The 20,096-nt window shown below is 43.2% G+C and overlaps 2 protein-coding genes across 4 annotated transcripts in view; one reads left to right on the top strand and one right to left on the bottom strand.

The window, feature by feature from the left end:
* The window catches only part of SMIM14 (small integral membrane protein 14), a 48,556-nt gene extending 40,192 nt beyond the window's left edge, over positions 1–8,364 (bottom strand). Inside the window, exons 1-4 of one of the 2 annotated variants that reach the window (XM_046940188.1) lie at positions 8,109–8,364; positions 4,678–4,829; positions 2,642–2,763; positions 1,843–1,987 (exon numbers count right to left, since the gene is read on the bottom strand). In XM_046940188.1, the coding sequence (XP_046796144.1) occupies positions 1,843–1,851 (9 nt within the window). In that variant the 5' untranslated portion in view covers positions 1,852–1,987; positions 2,642–2,763; positions 4,678–4,829; positions 8,109–8,364. The remainder of the gene's footprint in view (positions 1–1,842; positions 1,988–2,641; positions 2,764–4,677; positions 4,830–8,108) is intronic. The other variant, XM_046940189.1, reaches the window with a different exon arrangement.
* Positions 8,365–12,892: 4,528 nt separating this feature from the next.
* Positions 12,893–20,096, top strand: part of UBE2K (ubiquitin conjugating enzyme E2 K) — a 35,653-nt gene continuing 28,449 nt past the window's right edge. Inside the window, exon 1 of one of the 2 annotated variants that reach the window (NM_001031540.2) lies at positions 12,893–13,047. In NM_001031540.2, the coding sequence (NP_001026711.1) occupies positions 12,985–13,047 (63 nt within the window). In that variant the 5' untranslated portion in view covers positions 12,893–12,984. Of the gene's footprint in view, positions 20,089–20,096 lie in introns of both variants that reach the window. The other variant, XM_046940322.1, reaches the window with a different exon arrangement.

Here is a 20,096-nt window from a genome sequence, read left to right as displayed (position 1 = left end):
TTTCTCTTGTGTTAGTGCCAGACTAAATCATGGCAGTACTGCAAGTGAACAGAGGCACAGACACAAAGCCAGGCCACCACAGAAAAAAATCTCAGGAATGAGCAATCCCAGAAGCAAGCAGAGACAACTTCCCAACACCATTAAAAGCCTTGCCTACCTGTGTGCCCCTCCATACCTAACACCTAGGGTTAGTCATTGTTCTAGAAAATGGAGCTGAGATCCAAAATCCCCAAATCAGATACAGCTTACCATATTTGTCCTGGCTGAAACAAGAGAGCAATGGCAACTCATAAGTAGTGGAGAGAAAGGTCCCTATGGTCAAGCTGAGGCAGAAATGCTTAACGCTTCTATTTTCTTGCCTGTGGGTAAAACTAAGCATTCTGTTGTTGCTAAATGGGTGGAAAATGCTTAGGGGAACTGGTAGAATTGGGAAGAGAGTCTCATAGTGACTGATCCCTGGCAAACTTATACAGTCCTAAAATTGGAAGGGATAAACTAAATGAGCTAGACAGGCTCAGGTGCCTTGTTGGAACTTTCAAAGGGGCTGCAAAGGAGAGGCAGGAGCTGACGGAGATGAAGACTGAGCAAACCACAAGAACGCACCATGGAATGGTGGCATTTAGAGCTACACGTGAAATGACTTCCTCTGCTACTTTGAACCAAATGCAGCTTCCTTCAAACTCTGTGCTTTGCGTCCTTCTGGCTCATTTCTCACAACATCCCATCCAGGAACACATATCACACTGTAATCTCTCGAAATCGTCCCTTGATAAGGCATGCATGCAGCATGCCAGCCACGCAGCATTCTGGGTGGGATGCAAATGCTCACACCCCTCCCTACTCCATTTTTCCCCCCTCACATTACTACTGCAAAGTTCTACATATCCGTAAGTAGTTTTACATGACTGATCCCAGTAAAAAGCTAGCCTTTTTCAGTATTGTGTTCTCCATTATTTGAACTGCCTTTTTTGACAACAAAATCTGATTATTTTTCTTTGTTTAACATATATGTTTCCATTGGCTTTCTTGAAGAGATGGGAAGCTAGTGTACCTAATGAAGGATGGATTGTTGGAAGAGTGATTTTCAGGTAATGAAACATCAGAGTATGAACTGTCGAGGAGCAGGCAATAGGAGCTACGGAAAGTACAGACCAGGAGCAAGAGAAACAATGCAAAAGGTTATTGCTTTCAAATCAACAAGAACATGTATACTATACGTAAGCAGAAAGCAGTGAAGTATTTTACATAATTCTGTCAGCATCCCTCAGTGCGTCCCTCTGAATTTGGCCCTCCTGATTCCCACGGGCAAATGAACAAGCCATAGCAGGCAGTGATTCTATCTCAGCTTCCCACTCCCAGGTTTCAGCCATCTGCTCCCCCTCACACTCAGAAATTTAGTGCACGACACAGCAATAAAATGAGATTCTGATATGGAGGCTGTGTGCAGACTCACTCTGTGAAGTGTCCTTCCTGGCAGGAAAACTACAATGAAAACAATGATTTAGGATACTAGTAATGACTTTATGAAAAAAGGCATGAGGTGCATTCAAGATTGGCTAGTAACAACAAAATTGTAAGTCCATTGATTTTTTCTCCCAGTAACCCTGTGCAATAGAGGAGGGTAGGAGTTGAGCAAAACTCAGTATGTCATTCTCTAGATCTGTCAACTGAAAGTAGAATGGATTGAACACTCTGTAAAGCCTCAGGCAGATGCCACATTCCAAATCATGGTGCTAGCTTTCAACTGTTTAACCCTAATAGGCAGTGGAAAAGCAGGATTCATGCTGGTGAGCTAACTTGACAAATAGTGGATGAATTTGTTACAGATATCCAAAGCATTACCTTTCCCATTGTGAAGCACCCCTGCTGATGTTCTTCTCATCTTTGCTGCCTGACTTGTGCCACTAGGCCTTGTATCGCTCCCATCCAGAAACCGTGTGGAACGGAAATTCTTCAGCTGCAATTCATACAGGATCTGAAAAATGACCTAGAAAATTGGGCAAGTCCTCTTAACTTTTCTGTCTGCATTCTCTTTTCCTTTAAGCAATCCACATAATGCTGTTCCCAGGAGGAATCTGAAAGAAATTCAACTGCAAATTTTGATACTGAACAGCTACTTGGAAGTAATCTGTATCATGGCCTGAAAATGGCATCCAGTAAGTGGAAAGAAAGAGACTATAAAGTAAACACTCCTGTGGTAGTATCAAGGTATGAGATGCCTTTTGGCAGCAACATCTCTTTTTAGCAATACTTTCAATTAGAAAGAGACATCTAATTTTGGAAAAAGAAGACAAATCCTCAGAAAAGTTGCTCACAGACATTCCTAGCTGGGATGGCATCTCACAGCACGGTGGAGAATTGCAAAGTACTCTGGGATATTAGGCAGCAAGCCTGCAAATTTGCTGGTACAAAGCTTGTATTGTGTGCTCAGGTTAATGTAAGAGAAATGTAGGCATGTGATCACAACTGAACCAAATTTATACTGCTAGATTTTCTTAATGCGCAGATACGGACTTAAGGAACATCTGACCATAACCAAAGATGTCAGGGCTCACTGAAAAAAAATATGGCTTGGTGAAAAGAAGGAATTCTACTGAAGCTGTCAGAGGAGGGCTTTTGTGCTCCTGAAGCATCAACTCACCAACACAGACTTTGAGATACCAGACATCAGTCAGGGGAAATGATCACAAAGGATTGCTATAATGCTGCCAGATCGTAGCTGGCCAGTGATGTTTTCCAAACCAGGAAATGGAGGAATTAACTCTGAAATGGAGGAGATAAGGATTATTTTACATTTTACTACAGTATTGATTGGTAGCTTACAGTAACTATGAGATGCAAGGAGATCAACTGGACTTTTAACAGGATTAGGCTGAAAGAAAATATGTAGGAATAGAAGATTAATGTCTGAACCACTGAATTGTTAATGACAACACTGTCTGGTAAAGGTATGCCATTTGAATTAGGCCGAAAACTGGATCTGTGGAATAAAAACAGTACATCCTCAGTAACCACACAAATTAATAAGACAAAGGTCTGCTGAATTTAACTGTGTTTGACTATTATGCAATCTCTGGTAGCAACATACTTTGCAAATACTTTGGGAAATCCCCTCTAAATATGCGGTCTAAGTGAACCAACACTAGTAAAACCTTAACAAATTGTTTTTCCTCTGGAGCAGAAACCATAATAGCAGCTGCACAATTGTGGTGGCTTTCTTGCAAAGAAAATACAAAAAGCAGTGTGAACTGCCTCTTGAGTCACTGTAGTTCACAGCTGTAAACTATCTGCAGCCATAAACTTACCAGCAGCTATCACTGCTATATTTGCCTGAAAACTGCTGCCACATGGGAAGAACACACACTATGTCACACACTGTGTACAGAGCCATTTCACCATTCTGTCTGAAGCTGCCTCTGAATATGAGTCAGAGCCCTCAACTGTTACGGTTCTTACAGATTTGAAATAAAAACAAATTCCTGTTCATTTTCCAAGTGAACATCTAATAGAAGACATATCTGATGCACAAACCATGGGCACAAAGTTCAAGCCCCTTGGTGTAATGAATGTAAGCGCAGAAGAAAATGTTAGAGAAGGAAATGAAAGTAGGACCACAGAGGATGTTCTGAACACTTTACTATATCTAATATGCATCAGGGAATCAAACTTTTCTGGTCAGGATTTGGGAATTATTCTGATCTGACAGGAATATAAGTACTTTCTAATTGCTAATTAGAATATTATGTGATTATTCAGTATACAATTGAAATTTAAGAGTAACTGCTCTTCAGAAAAAAAAAATAAGGCATTATTTACTAAGGACAAAGAGAGAGAAAAAAGGGAAGACACTTCACATATGAGTGAGAAAGTGTGTCAAAAGGCATAACTCATGCCAGTCATAAGAAAGATGACAGCATCTATGTATGGTATTAATATGGTATGTGTATTTAGAAAACTAAATCAAATTGTTGGAAGAGAATTTGATCCACTATCGTGGTAAGTGATATTCTGGACTCTGCAGTGCTTTCAACCATGGTTTTCATCTTGAATTTTAGAAGATGAGAATTGAAAAAAAGAATTAGGAATAATTCCTGTCTCAACTCGCCAAACTCCATGTGAACTTAATGTGATGGTTTTAGCATGTGCATATTTGCTGTCTGAGGATGTGGTATGGCACAGCTGGATGCTTGCTGCAGTAGGTTATGTCAAACCCGTTGAAGAGAAGCTGTAAACTGTAGTAGTTTGGTATAAGAAAGAAGATTAGGATTTATACAGAGCTGATAAGAGTACCAGTTGGGGGAAAAAGAAAAAAAAAAAGAAAAAAAAGAGAGAATTCTGTAGTATTCAGCTCATGCTTCACACTGCAAATCTTGCAAAAAAATGTTGTAAAAATTAAGGGAAAATGTTTCCATGTTCAGAGTACGAATTTACATTTCCAGTGCTGAAGTGGGTTTTTGTGGTTACCTTTGTGTTAAGCAACTGAGGTTTAAATTGGACACAGATGTTGCCTCTAAAACTGGAGGTATTTATTGAAAAAGGGTGAAAAGAATTTGAAGTTGGTGCCAGAAACAACTGAGGGAACTGGACTTTTAGTGGCACCCAGTGTCAGGGCAAGAGCAATGGGCACAAACTGAAGTGCATGAAATTCCAGCTGAACATAAGAAAACATTGCTTTACCTTGTTGGGTTGAACACTGGAACTGGTTCCCCAGAAAAGTTGTGGCATCTCTGTCCTTAGAGATAACTCGAAACCCAGCCAGACATGGTCCTGGTCAGTGCTTTAGCTGATTCTTTTGAACACTTTTCTTGAGAGCACTTTCACCACAATTTCTATGGGAATAAAATTATTCAGGATGAGTGAAATGAAAAGAAAAGGACATCCCTTAAGACACCCAGAAATGTATATGCAGGGAGACGCAATATATCTACACTATTTGGTGTTCATAGATTTTATGTCTGGTGTATGAGTAGAGAAGGAACCAACAGAGTAACACCACTGCATTTCTAGGACTGGGATTTAGAAGCTGCAAAATCCTGAAAGACAATCATACAGCATGACTGAATTTCTCCCAGCATGACTAACCTCTAATTGGGGAAAGAAAAATACAGTCTAGAATACTGCCTTTTAAAAGGTGCCAATTTCCAATTTACCATGTGATCTTTTCGCACTCTGTCAGGCAGATGGGAAAGCTGTAACAGGAAATTTTATGAGATGGGTTATACCTCACAGAAACTGCTATAATTGCTACCTCTCATTTGAGAAAAATGTTCAAGACGAGCTCCTTACACCCAAAACGAACCTTCTGCCAAAGCAAAGGAAAGTGCTACTACTGAAAGCACAGGCACATAGAGCAGTAGGGATCTTCTAGATACTGTTCCATGAAATATTACGTGTTTGACAGACATGCAAAGATGAGAAATGGCCTACTTCTGCTGCATTCACAGAAACTCTACATTACCCCATACATGAAATGTACGCTATTTGTGCCTTGATGGTTTAACTTCACTTTATCCTCAATTCCTTCCTTTAATAACTCACCACATCCTCTGTGCTTACTATCCACATGGCCAGACTGGAGACAATTGAATTAGGAAAACAACAAAATCAGTTTGTCTTTGTTATCTTCTTCAATTGGTAGCTACCGGTTTATATGACTTCAAATGCAGCACAATTAACATTTTACATGACTGTGGTCTAAACAGTGAGTAGCGATTTAGACTTGATTTAGTTAAATTGGCATTCAACCATAGTAAGACCAATAGAAAAGTTTCTTTTCCTATCACAAAATTGTCCCAGCTTCCAGACTGCAGATATTTTAGGATGGTATCAACAGCAATACAAGTTGATAAATTACCCATCTGTTGTGGATGAGCTCTATTGGGATGATCTCTGACAAACTTCACCAATTTGTAAATTTTCATTCCAGACAGTTCCAAAAGACTTACATCAGTTGTGGATCTGGTGCCCATCGTGACAGATTATTCTGTAGTTTAGCAAGATGGCTATCAGAACTTCAAATTCTAGTTAGAATCTTCAAAAAGCCTCAGAATCCCAACATTGCTAGATCAAGCAATACTAGCTGAATTCAGGAACTCTAGCTTTCTTTTTTTCTTTTATTAAAGGGAGCAATATTTTTTGTACTTTTTGGGATCCCTTCAGAAAACAGATAGACCACTGAAAGGATTCATAACAACCGATGATGTCTGTAGGAGCCTGATCCCCATTTTGTACATCCCTCATCGCAGCCTGCATTGGTGGCTGTCTCAGATCACGGACATGAAAAGCAAGGTGTCCAGTCATATCCCTTCCTCCCAGGCAGACACAGTGGTGATGCAAGAGGACAGATTGTAACATACAGTCCCTGAATAAGTGTTGTCTGTCTCCTCAAAGGAAAAGGCAGGAATCCAGACAGAAGTATCCTGCAGACCCAGATGTGGTCTACACACAGTCAGCTGGACCACTCTGTGTGCAACGTGCTCTCCAGCAGGTAGCTTATCTACACTTCCAGAAGTCATGTAATGACCACTGTTGTGCGATTAAGCTGTGGCTGCATTTACTTTTACTCTGAGTGCTTTTATTTTTTAATTTATTCTGGATTCTTATATTCATTCAATTTATGCTTCACAATGAATGCTGCTCCAGTTCTAATTTTAAACTCTTTGCTTCTAATGAGACCCTAACTCCACCCCTAAGCAATCATTTCAAAATACTAGCACCATTTTAATCTTCTCTCACTTTCTCACAGCATTTAGTTACTTCCTTGGCTACTACTGCACTGAACAAGAAATTTAAGCTTCTAGCTTCATGGTCGTATATGCTCCAGCCCTGATGACATCTAGGAAATGGAAGTTTGCTATGCATCAGTCTGAATCTGACTTCAGTCTCTGTAGTCATTACAATAGCAGGGATTGTTATCCAGTCATAAATCCTAAGGACGGGGAAGATGATGTCCCGTTATCCAGGAAAAGCTGTCCAGCTGCCCTTTTAAGGAAGCTTGAAGCCCCCTTTGTACCTATGAAAGGAGGAACACCGAATGTCTATTAAATAAAATTACATAGATTTGGTAATTTACTATAAATTATTACATTATTAGACAGTATAAACAGCTCAGTCTGAGTAGAACATGTTTGTGAGTGGAAAACAATATACTGGCAAAGGAGCCTGGTAACTATATCTTCTTCATTATCTACCAAATCCTCTCTTCCCCTATAACTCCAATACTTCTGAGACTAATAACAATACATTGTGAAATCTAATTTCGTATTCCCAATTTGCTTCCATTTTGAAAGGACTCTCAAAAAGATGGCTGTCTCCTTTTTGTAATAGGAAGAAGGGAGTATAGCTTCACAACTTTTGCTTTATAAGAAGTGCTTTTGTTTCCCTCTGATCAATCTGTCAGTCTGCTGAGGCCAATTTTTTTTCAAGGCAGATGCCCACTCATTGAGAACATTAAGAAACCTGGGACCTCCTGCAGAATTATGACAAGCCTCTCACAGCCCAATCTGCTTTTTTATTGTCATTATTTTTATTTATCTTTATATTTTGTGCCTTCCATAAACCCACAGGAAGCGGCCCCTGGGCCCCACGGTGTACACACCATCACTTGAAAACCACTCCTCCACAGGGAAGCATAATGAAAAATAATAATAATTTTGCTGACAGACTTAATAGGAGGCTGCTTATTTCCATGTTTCCCTGTCCAAGATATCGGGTTCAGATAGAGCACTGATTTAGAAGATATTGCCAGGCCACCAAATTAATGACAGGTCCAAGCCGTAACATCAGTTTCTAATGAAAGTCTATAAGAAGCAAAGAAAAATAGAGTGTTACTACTAAACTACCCAGAATCTCTGTGCAGGCATTATTTAATGGAAACTTTGCTAAATCCTATGTCGAAGTCATAGGTTCTAAAATCAACAGCTGAATTCATTTCTCATTTGACTCCACTAAGTCAAGTGAATTGCTTCAAACAGTTTCAGGCTGTCTGACTCCACATACATCCTAAGTTAATTAGTACACGTACTGTATTTTTAGCGTGTATAGTTAGGCTGCTAACGACCTGAAAAACACAACCCGTAAAGTGGGCGAATCGTGACCGAATGCCGCACCTCTCCACCGGGAACGCTGAACGATTTCTGTTCTGCTTTGAGCGCTTCTGACTGTTCTTCCTGAACACCTTGACAGGGAGGAGCAGACAACGCCGCAGTCGCAGCAGCGCCACAAGCTCTGTGCACGGCGAACTGCTCCCCAGCGCAGGGATGCGCCTCGCACGGGCAGGGAAACCTGCGCTATTCCACCCGGGAGAGGGCACTGTTCCACCTGGCCACGGACCGCACGCGGACGCCGACGGGAGGAACGGGAAAGCCGGGACGGCAGCAGAGAACCCGGCCGACTTGTACGACCGGTAGTTATTCTAACGATAACGCTAATCTTCGGAATGAGTTGAGTCACCCGGACGCTGCCACAACAGGAACACTATATGACAGTCTGTAAACACGCAGGGTAAGCTTATTTTTGTGGTGTCTGAAACGTGCTAAGTGATCCACAGGTAAACAAAGCAGCTCCTGGAGCGTTGATCTCTCTGTACAGCCGGGATGGCTAAAAGAGAACTGTAGGTGTCCTTCTCCTGTAAGACAAGGCTTGCGTTTAGAAGTGACATTTTTTAATGAATATTTTGGTCTTCCAATTCGTTGCTGATTCCTTTTTTGATAAAGCATAATATAAATGAGCGCCTGAAGATTTAAATACAAAACTAATTGCATCTAATACTAACGCGACCTCTGAGGTTAATCCTTTGTTGGATGCCTCTTGAAGATAAACAAAGTGAGAGTACAGAATATGTTACAGTTTCAATCCCTCTTTCTAAAGTGTCTGAAAAGTGGATGCCCCATCCTTGGAGGCATCCGAGGCCAGGATGGATGTGGCTCTGGGCAGCCCGGTCTGGGGGTTGGCGACCCTGCATGTAACAGGGGGGTTGAAACTCAATGATCATTGTGGTCCTTTTCAACCCAGGCCATTCTATGACTCTAAGATTCTATGAAGTAGCACTACAAATCTCTTTTGAGACAGCGCTCTCCTCCCTTAAGAAATCCCTCGGCAGCAACGTGAGAAGACCGAACTTGACATTTCTGATTTTTCTAAAGGAAAGAGGCCACGATGGGGTGGGGAGAAGCCTTGTTATGCAAGACACAACACAGCAAAAGAAGAAAAAAAATGCTGTATGCTGGAAAGCTATCATTTCAGAAATTGTTTTATTATTTTCATGGGGAACAACCTCAGGAATTCCAAATTCTCCTGGATAATTCTAACGGAAAGATATCCTACTGAGATGAACTGAATAAAATATGGAATATATTGAAATAGAAAAGAGATCGCCAATAATCTTAACTTGAAGGACAGCAATTCAATCATACTTAGTGCTGCCGTAAGCAACTTGGAGTCCTCAGGCACTGCGCTGTGTTGAGGGGCATCCACAGTCTCAAACAGATGAACCATGTTTGCCACGACCGTGCTGTGTCTGCAGCGAGTCCAACATGCCCACATCATTTGTGCATGAACAACAGCCACTATTCCATGAAAATGTAGGGAACGGTTTCTGACACAAAGGTTGTAGGATAGATAATATTTCCCATCCTATGTGTGAAATCAGATATTGTTTAGGATGTTTGGTTATCTTTGTATCAGCTAATGTATGCCGGCAGCCCTTTCCTACTGAAAGCTTAGGTTGATGCTTTAAATCACTGACCTTGGTTTACAAGCACTGATCCTATAAACTTTTCTTCTGCTATTATATTGCACAGCTACACCTTCATTCAATACACCATATCTCCTGCTCCCACTTCCAGAAGTACTTTGAAGCATTATGCCAAACATACTCAAAGCATGGATACTCAGAGATGTACCTCTCAGTCTGTTACTTCTGATCAAGACCAACAGATAATTTTGAGCCAGTTTGCAAAAGCTGTTATCGAAAGAACTGTTTGCTCTAAGGCTAAAATGATGATGGGATTAATGAAAGAGCCATCTCCTGAAATGAGATGTGCAACACATCTCCATAATACAAACAGTGAGCTGACTACGTTCAAGGGACTACAGCTTTATATTTTGTGTATGGACTTTTCTAAGGGTAAAAGATCAATGCGAATTTAATTCAGAGGATATACACAGAATTGTATTACCAATATGTTATAAAATATGTAATGAAGTTGGATATAGAATTCACTGAAATCATGTAAAGAGGACATGTTCTCATGTTTTTCTAAGCATTTTCTGTTATGGCCTAAAAGCCAGTGGGATCTTCTGTAAAATGTAGAATACTACAGAATTGGAGGTATACTATGATAACCCAGCATGCTGACTGTGTAAGGTACCAGTGTGTTATGCAGTATTTTAATGTGTGCAGAAATTGACCCCACTCCTTTCTGCCTCCAAAAAAATAAAAAAGCCTTTTTGCATTCACTATATTTTACCAAAGATAAAATGAAGAGAAAAATGACCACAAAAATGGAGGGCTGGAGAAATATATGCTGAATATGAAACACTTGTGAGATAAGTGAAAAATGCCTGTTCTAAGGACCGTTGAAAAGAGTGGGTTATGGTAAGGAAAAGAGAACAGTAATTCATATTAATTTGATTTGCTTCTTGCAGTAACAGACTCTGACATTTGTAACCCAAATGAGCACATGGAAATGATTCTAGATACAAACCAGGCAAAATCACTGCCCTTCACTGTGTCTGTTCCTGGATGTCTACTACCTATAACATACAAGCACACTCACAAAGGATTCTGACACTAGATAGAGGTTATTTTTTCACTCTATTCAGAGCAAAATCTGAATATTAGAAACTTTTTGCTACTAGGAGCTGTCTGGAAAGACATGAGGCATTCAAGCTGCAGGTTAGATGTACTGCCTTTTTCCTTTTTGTCTGTAACACTCAATAGGAATTCAGCACACCATATAACTAGCTTTCATCCTTAAAGCTCAGCAAAGCAGTCATTACTCCTGCTTCATAGGTGAGAAGTTATGGCACAGAGAAGCCATGGCCTGCCTCCTCAAAAGGAATTCAAACATACAGTCAGGATATACTCCATCCCTGGGGGTGTTCAAGGACAGGCCAGATGAGGCCCTGATCAGGGCAGACTGATCTGGAGGGTGGCAACCCTGTGCAAGGCAGGAGGTTGAAGCTCAATGGTCTTTAAGGTCCCTTCTAACCCTTCCATTCTATCGTTATCTATCTGTGACTTTAATGTCTAAATTATTCCAAAGATGAAGGCCTAAGATCACACTGGAAGTCATCAAAAACAAACCTGGCCTAATGTGAAATTGTCCTTCTCAAGAAAGGTGTGAAAACCTCAGCTTAAGAAACTGCACTGTATATTGTGTTAAAAACAAGCTTGGGTTTAAAGAAGATCTAATCTCATGAATAGATGCTCATGGTACAACACTGTTGCAGGAAAATGGTCCTTTTCCAGTCAAATCACGGGGGAAGAGTAAATAAACACAGAATAAGGGCTATATGCATCTGTATATAGCTGACACGATTTGCTGTAGTGTTGTGTTGTTTTTTTTATATCTGTTGGGCCTGTGCTTTCTTTAATGGAGCTATAATAGCCAAAATGCTGTGTATACTAATGGAGATAAGCAGATAGCACTTGCACATGACAGCCAGACCACAAGTAGACCATCCCAATCAGAAGCCACTACAATCAGTCCTAAAGGAATGGAAAAACTGTGTTGTGAAAAATGCCTCTTCTGCATGTTGTCCGGCACTGCACAGGAGGAGCAGGCTCTTCTCAGTGTGTCAAAGGCCTCTAGTTCCTGAATAAGCAACTGCTGTAAAAGCAATCTCATGCTCCCCTCAGAAAATCTGTCTACACCGCTCCGTACCACACCATATTTGCGCATCTCATACCAGCCAGGATGGTTCCTGGTTTCCTATTTCAGCTTTCCAGACAGTGAGCATCTGTGGCTTGCAGCTGCTGGTTCTGCAGTACGGTGTAACAGCCCATTACACGGGACTGACATTTCCACCATTTACTCTACTTTTAAAATCTTGCAGCAGAATCCATTCAAAGAAATGGTTGCTTGCATTGCACCCTGCAGTTACCTGCTGCTGGGCCTGCCGGGCCCAGAGTTCCCCAGTGCCGTGTGAGGAGACTTCAGCACATCGGAGCAGGGGCATGAGGAGGGCGAGGAGCTGGGCTGGGAGCGAAGGGCAGGCACTGCGGTTTTCTCAAGTGAGCATTTGGGGGAAAAAAAAAAAAAACTAAACTAAAAAAAAAAAAAAAAACCCAAATCAACCTGGGAATTGCTGTATAGGCAGGCTGAGCAGACTCTCAAAGTGTGAGAGAAGTCCTCTGGTTCCCAAGGACCTGCCCAGTGACTCGCCAGCCAGATGTTCCCTCAGAGACACCTCAGGGGAACGCCGCTGTCCGGCCCGGCCTTGCCCAGCTGCCCTCGGCGCTCCCGCGCTCTCTCGGGGCTCCGCTGTCCCCGCGGGGACGAGGCCGGGGAGGCCGCTCCATCCCGGCTCAGCCGCCTCGGGGCCGGCCGGCGGCAGGGAGCGCTGCCAGGGCTCTGCCCGCACGCTCTTTCCCGCGCCGTCACGCCAGGCGCCGCCGGGGAGCAGTGCTGCCCGCGACACCGCGAGCCGCAGGTGTCCCCGGGGCGAGACGCCCGCGCCTCCACACGCGGCTGCGGCCACCTTCCCTCGGGGGCAGCGGGGAGGAGGAGAGGTTGGGGGGGGGGGGCGTCCCCCCAGCGTCCTCTTCGCCCACCCACGATCGACAGCCACACTACCCGCGCCGCGCCGCGCACACGGCGGCCCCGCCTGAGCGGCGGCCGCGGAGCCGGCAGCCGTACCGCGCATGCTCGGCAGCCGCCGCCATTTTGGTGGGGCCGGGAGTTATCCAGCGGGAGCGGCGGCGGCGGAGCTCGCTGGGCCCGGCTCGGAGGTGGCGGCGAGTGCGCGCTCGCTGCGGAGATGGCCAACATCGCGGTGCAGAGGATCAAGCGGGAGTTCAAGGAGGTGCTGAAGAGCGAGGAGGTCAGAGCCGCTCCCGCCGCGCTCCGCCGCCACCCTCCCCGGCTGCGCGGTGGGAGTGCGGGAGCGGGGGAAGGAGCGGGCGCCCGCCGGCCCGCGGGGGGCCTCGCTGCCCCTCGGCCCCACCTCCCCGCGCGGCGGGTGGGATGGTCCCGCGGCCTCGGGGAGGGGAACGGCGATTCCCGAGGAGAAGGGACCCACCGGGAAGGGGGGAGAGGGGGCGGCGGAGACCTTCCCCAGCGGGAGCCGGGGGGAGCGGGGCCGGCCCGCCGCAGGCCGGGTGGAAAGCCCCCGTTGCGGGCCGGGCGGTGCGGGGCGGCGCGCTGCCAGCCGGGCGGGTGGGGCCTCCCCCGGCCTCCTGCCCCGCCGCCCGCCCCTCGCGTCCCGCCGACCGCGCAGCCGTCGCCCGCCGGGCCGGGCTCATGCGGGCCGGGCGTGATGGAGGGGGCCGGGGGCCCCGCCGCCTCCAGCATCGCCTTCGGCTCGCCCCTCTGCTGCACAAGCCCGGGTTTTTAATATCTTGCGTTTTTTGCAGGTAAACCTCTGTTTATCTGGGCTGTTTCATTGCAGGACTTCCATTATCCCGGTGTAGGTTCTCACCTTCAGTCGGATGGCTTTAGAACCTCCCCCATTACTATCTGGTTACCCAGTCTCCTTCGTTTTCACCTGCATCCTTCTGAAATGATGCGTACCTGAGGGTATGGGCGGTCGGTAAGAACTGCCCGCTGCTCTGAGGGAGGCACTAAGGAAGTTCCGATCTGTTCAGGGGAATATATAGCAGCCTTTGCAACATCACATCGCTAAGGCTCTTGCTGTGCCTGTGTCTGAGTTGGTGAACGTCAGCCAAATAGGATTTAATAGTTGTGTCGTCATCGTCGTCCTACTTGGGATGATGTTGCAGGTTAGATGCTTGTGAAATATTAATGGGAGCGTGTAACTTCTAAAGCCGGTGTTCTAGAAATCTGGACACGTTAGCGAGGAAAAGTTGAGAGGATATCTTTTAAAATATATTGATGGTTTAGGGAAAATGTGTTTAGGGTAACAGTAGTTGATGCACTTAAAATGAAGTGCGCTAACAGCATTGTTGCTGTACAGCTTGGATGAGCCCCTTGAAGGAATATACAGGGGTTCTATAACTGCCTTAGAGCCCAGGCTGATGTAGCCAAGCTCTTGCACAGCGATGACAGAATTGCATGTAAAGTGAGAAAATTCTCAGTGTGCTTCTTTGTACCAAAGCTGCCAGGTCTAGCCCCTGTACCCCATATAACAGCTGATGTTTGGAATTGAAGTCTAATAGCTTTGAGACATTTTCCCTTTGCTTTATATAGGGGGAAAGGGGGAGGGGAAGAAAACTCCAGTTTTAGAGGGAGATCCATGCTGAATATTTTTTACTGTAAAGGTTGGATCTGGAGAGTGCATTTTTCTCAGTTCCTGTTTGTTTAGTCTGTGTGTTGAAGGGCTCAGCATAGAATGTTGTAGATAAATAATACTGTGAAATGCTCTTTAAGCTGCACAACACTCCCCACGAAGACCCTGATCCTTACAAATCTAAAATTATGAGATCTTAAAATTAAAATGCGTGACTTGGATATTTTTCCCCTGCCATTAGCTAGCCATGTGCAAGTGTTATAATGATAAAGTAATTTATGTGGAATTGCTGTTTAAGGATATACTAATTCTCCTATCATGAAGACAGAATTTCAGCATTCATCAGAGCCTGCAATTTAGACAACCACGGTGTATTTTGAATGTTTGCATCCTCAAAGGCGATCAGAATGTGGTATCAGTAGTACCACTAACGTGAAAACACATGCAGTGAGATGAGGAATGGAGAATGGAGGTATAACTCAATATACAAATCAAAGAGGAAATAGTTGTGTTTTTTTTCCTGCATAATTTATGTACTGAAATTAGTCTTCAACCTTGTTCCTTTAAAAGAAAAAAAAAAAGCACAAATGGTGATGCTTAATTTTTTTACTTAGAAGTTTAAGTCCCTCTCTGAAGGCAAAGTGACTCACATTATTTGCACTTTAATTATTCTTCATTTGGTGCTTTGAGCTACACCTGAGCATGGAGATCAACCCCTGTGTCTCTGCAGCTGCAGCAGGAGTGCAGATGCCTGGGGAGGAGTTGGGCACGCTTGGAAAGAATACAAGAGGGGGTTTGCTCTCGTCTTCCAGTACTCATCTTGGTACTGAAGAAGGTGGTAGAACCAGAAATGTTTAAAAGGGAGAAGCTGGATGGTATTTAACTCCTTTTGCAACTGCAAGCACCACATTTCACTTATAAGTGTGCTTATTCTTGCTGTAGATAAGGTTTAATATTAATATGAGTAAATATACTTAGTGCTTTCTGTTTCTGTGACATTGAATAGTATTTCTGGGGAGTCACTGCAACAGCTTTCAATCTTGTCTTGCTCTCTGGCTTGCAGGTAGGAGCTGAGGGATTTTTGATGTGGGAGGAGGGGTTGACAAAGCATTTTAAAATCTTCTCACACTTCAGCATTTTTGCCTTTTTTTTTTAAGCATTTCTGGCTTTTTTTGTAAGGCCTTGCGCAGTATCTTAAGGAATGGGGTGTTGTAGAGATCCTTGCAGCTTTGCATCTTTTGAGTTTGTAAATGAGGTATGTGAGACTGACAACAATCTCCTTGTTGAGAGTGCTCTCCAGAGTAGGAGGCTTTTTGCTGCCCTGTAGAAAACCGTTCAGGTTGGTGATGTCCTGCACATTCAACAAAAGAGAAGCTGCTAGTCTAGGTAATAACTTGACTAGTGGAATATGTGTTAGAGGGTACTGTATTGTGCCTGTATTAAAACTTAAAATAGTAAACAGTAATTCACCCATGCAGTGTTTCAAATCATAGTATAGGCAAGGCATCAGTTGCTCTCTTTTTTCTTCTGTCATTTCATTAATTTATCTTGTTAGTTTCATGGGTTAGGCTAAATTAAATTCCAAAGTAGCAAAACATATTCTGAATGAAAGTGTGAGGCTGCAGCTTGATGGAGAAACCAACAGTTGGCTGGGGGGAGAATAATAGTCCGATATCTATCTTTCTTTTTGATGTCTGGGAGGAGGCTTTGGTGAAGTTAGCTGGTATTATTCCAGAATAGGGTTACAGGAATGCTAGCCAGATTCTTACCTTCTCTGTTTGTAAGCAGCTGTCTTATGAGTGGAAGGATCTGGCATTTTGCAATGAGTGCTGAAAAGCATTGTGTTCATTCATGGACTGGTGCTGACAAGTGGTTGTAGTTCATCAGGCACTTTAACGTGTAAATCTCTTTTCTTAATAAAATATAGTATCACATGTTGTGCTCTAAGGAATGATATTGTGTTAGCAGTGAGGGATTCAAGGTGAAGTTGACCATCCAGTATCTTTATCATGTAGAAATGTAAAGAGCTTTCTGGCCATCTCCAAGTCAAGTGCTCTTATGGAGTGAAACTGCTTCTCTGTGGCATTGAGGGTAACACTTTGGTAAACACAGCTTCCTCCTGGCAAGAAAAGAGTTGGTGGTATTTCTACCACAAAATGTTCCTCTTCCATGTATCAAAAGGCAGAGGTTTATCTGCGTGGAAGGTAAACACAGATAAAGCTGCAAATAAATTAAACTCGATTGTAGTTGCAGAATATGAGTGTCTGCAAGAGCAGATATGTGCAGTAACAGTTAAAATTTGTAATTTGACTCCCAAATTGCTTTCAAGTGGAAACAGTATGTTGATGGCAAAAATTTAGTTGCATCATTTCCAAGAAGGAAGTCGATATTTGTTCTGGAGTCTACTACAAGATTTCTGTGTTGTGAAAGAGAAGGAGAGAAGGGAAGAGTAACAATTGTGTGCCATACTGTGTCCCTTCCTAGGCTGTGGTGTTTGTTTGCTTCTGGTGGTCTTGGGATGCTTGGCAGTTTGTAAGCTGCTGAGGGCCACCTTGGTAATTGGGAAAGCCACGAACTGAGGTTCAGAAAAACTTCATTGCATTTGATTTGCTCATACTTGAGCAGTCTTGGGTGCTAGAAACTGAATTCACTAAAATGGAAGCTTTTACTAGTAATAATTACTAAATGGTAATTACTAGTAATAGTAATTTCAGTGTCATTAGGAGGGCCTGATGGATACTGTGGATATTTTTTATTTCTTACCGTTTATTATGTAGGACCAATGCAGATGTATAAAAATGAAACATCTATTATGACTCCTGAGTCAGCAACGTAATATTTAAACAACGCCAACTTTGTGCTCAGGCATATGTTTAAGTCTTGATTCATGAGAATTGGCCTATTGAGGTCAAGTGTAGGTTTAGTAAGTGTGCAGAGTGTGAGTAGAGCTAGAGTAAGCCTAGTTAATTAAAAAAAAAGTGTAAAAATGAGAACTTCTATAATGAAGTTGTATTGGTACAGATCTTAGGTATGCCTCTGAGAAAACTTGCATATGGCCTCAGACTGGGGAGGAGGGAGGCATCAGTGCATCAAGTGCAGGCTGCTTTGCAGTGGGACGTGTAGAGACTGGAGAAATTCATGAGCTGACAGGAACCTTGTGAAGTTAACTGTTAAGTGCCAAGTCCTGAATCTGGGAAGTAACACTGCACATCAATACATATGCTCTGGGGACTGACTGGAGACAAAGCAAGTTGGCAGAAAAAGGCATGTGGCAAAGAAGGCCAACTGCATACTGGGTTGTTTTTAGCATGAATGCAGTGAGAGGGATGAGGAAGTGGTTCTTCGCTTTCCCCTGTGCTTGTGAGGCCGTATCTGGAGTGCTGTGCCCTGTTTTGGGAAATCCATTAATATGTCAAAGTGAGTCCAGTAGAATGCCATGAAGGAGATTAAGGGGTGGGAGTATGTGATGTGAGAGGAGGGCAGAAAGATGGCCACTGAAACCCACCACAGATACTTTACTCCAGAGGAAAATCATACTCATTTCAGTAGCACGCAGGGGTAGGATGAGAAACAAATAATGACTAGAACCTGAAAAAAAAATGCCATTACAGTTGTCTGATTTAACTGAAAGGACAGAGACTGTGGATTCCCTATCCTTGGTGATATTCAAAAACTCAAGGAGACAAGTTCTTGAGTGGCCTACACTTTTTGGACCTGCTTTGAGCTGGAGGTGGGACTGGATGCCCACCAAACGTTTCTTCCTGCATCATTTTCTCTCTTGAGTATAAGGTTCTTTTAAATTAGGGGTGTGGTTGGGTTGTTCTTTTTTTTTTTTGTGAAAGAAAATGGCAGGCTATAACTGAGGCCTTTGACAGGGTCCCCACACCACCCTTCTCTCCAAATTGAAAGAATATGGATTTGATGGGTTGACTGTTTGATGGATGAGGAACTGGTTGCAAGTTTGTACCCAGGGAGTGTTGGTCAAAGGCTCAATGTCTGGATAAGGATCAGTGACTAGTGGTGTCCCTCAGGGATCAGTGCTGGGACCAGTGCTGTTTAGTATCTTCGTCAGTGACATCAACAGTGGGATCAAGTTCACCCTCAGTAAGTTTTAAACTAATGTGAGTGAAAACATTCTTTATGGTGAGGGTAGTAAAGCACTGGAGCAGGTTGCCCAGAGAGGTGGTTGATACATTGACCCTGAAGACATGCAAGGTCAGGCTGGGTGGGGCTCTGAGCAACCTGACTGAGCCGTAGGCATCCCTGTTTGTTGCAGGGGAGTTGAACTAGATGACCATTAAGGGTCCTTTCCAGCTCAGAATGGTCTATGATTCTACAACTGTCACCAGACCTGGCAAAATATTTTCTCCGTGAACAAATCAGAGATTTTTAAAGTAGGCTTTTTTCTTTAACTGAGAAGTTTCTGCTGTTGTAAGATGATAATGAGTCCTGTCCTCAAATCAGAGACTAGCTTTTTTCAGTAGGTGCCAAGTTGCATGATTTTTTTTTAGGTTGAATGAGTTCTGGGTTGGAACCATGAAGGTAGAATGGATATGAAATCCATAATGCTTCTGAAAGTTCTATTCATTTGGAATGTGAGGATCTTAACTTGAAAATCGCCGTTTGTGGTATCTTTTATACCTTGCTGGAAAGAACTCCGCTGTGTATTTCAGTCTCTACCTATGACAACAGGCAAGGCTTAGAGCTGTTTTTGTTAATTAGAGGTTACAAAAAAGGATACCGAAATGCCATTACTGTGCACCTTTTGGTTTTCTTAATTCTCTGTGGTGTGTTTGGTTATGTCTTCCAGTTTGTACTAGAAAATCACAGAATCACGTAATTTGGAAAAGGCCTTCGAGATGATCAACCTCAACTACCAACCTGACCCAGCAAGCCCCATTGTTACACCAGGTCCCTTGGGCAAAATAACTTGAGATGCATCTCTGCACCTCAGCCTTTCAAGGATTTGGTCCATAAGCTGCTTTTTCTCGTTAGTTAAAGAGTAATTTCCTGTAAACAAAACGCATTTACTAGGGTGTTTCAAGAAAAGTTCTTACTATTCTCACTTTTAAGCTGATCTTTCTGAACTATTAGTTTATTTGCATCTTACACCTGGAATACAATTGCACTTGTAAAAAAAAGTACCATGTAGGTACTAATGAACACTAGTGTTATGAATAACACTGCTTAAAGCTACCATTCAAGATACTCAGCACATAGTACTAGTGATCATTTGACCAGACCTGTGAGTTGGCCAAGTTTTGGGTAACAGAAGTACTGCAGGAAAGACAAGTTCTGTTGCTCATTCTCCATGTTCAGTTAATGGCATTTTTGTTGTTAATGTGTATCCAAGATTTCTACTGAATGTTATTCATTTTGGAAGAATCCCAAAGATGCTGGAAGATAGTAGAAAGCAGGAAAAACTTGGTAACCACTGATGTCAGGCTCATTTGATTGTCTTTTGTAATCTTCTAAAAACCTGAGGAAACGTACAGTTAGTTGTTACAGGACTGGGTTAGTGAGTTTAGGGTTTGCAGTTAGGCTGCAGCTACGAGGTGCTGCCTTCTGGCCACAACCACGTAGTCCCCCCCCAAAGTAGAAATTAGCCCAATTCATTCTTCTGTGCTTGTTTCTAGGAGTTTGACTTTAATAGGAAAGAAGTGTACGAGTTCTAAGGTTAGTTT

Source organism: Gallus gallus, chromosome 4 (genome assembly GCF_016699485.2).
Source record: "Gallus gallus isolate bGalGal1 chromosome 4, bGalGal1.mat.broiler.GRCg7b, whole genome shotgun sequence".
NCBI lineage: Eukaryota > Metazoa > Chordata > Aves > Galliformes > Phasianidae > Gallus > Gallus gallus.
This window is presented reverse-complemented; position numbering and strand designations above follow the sequence as displayed.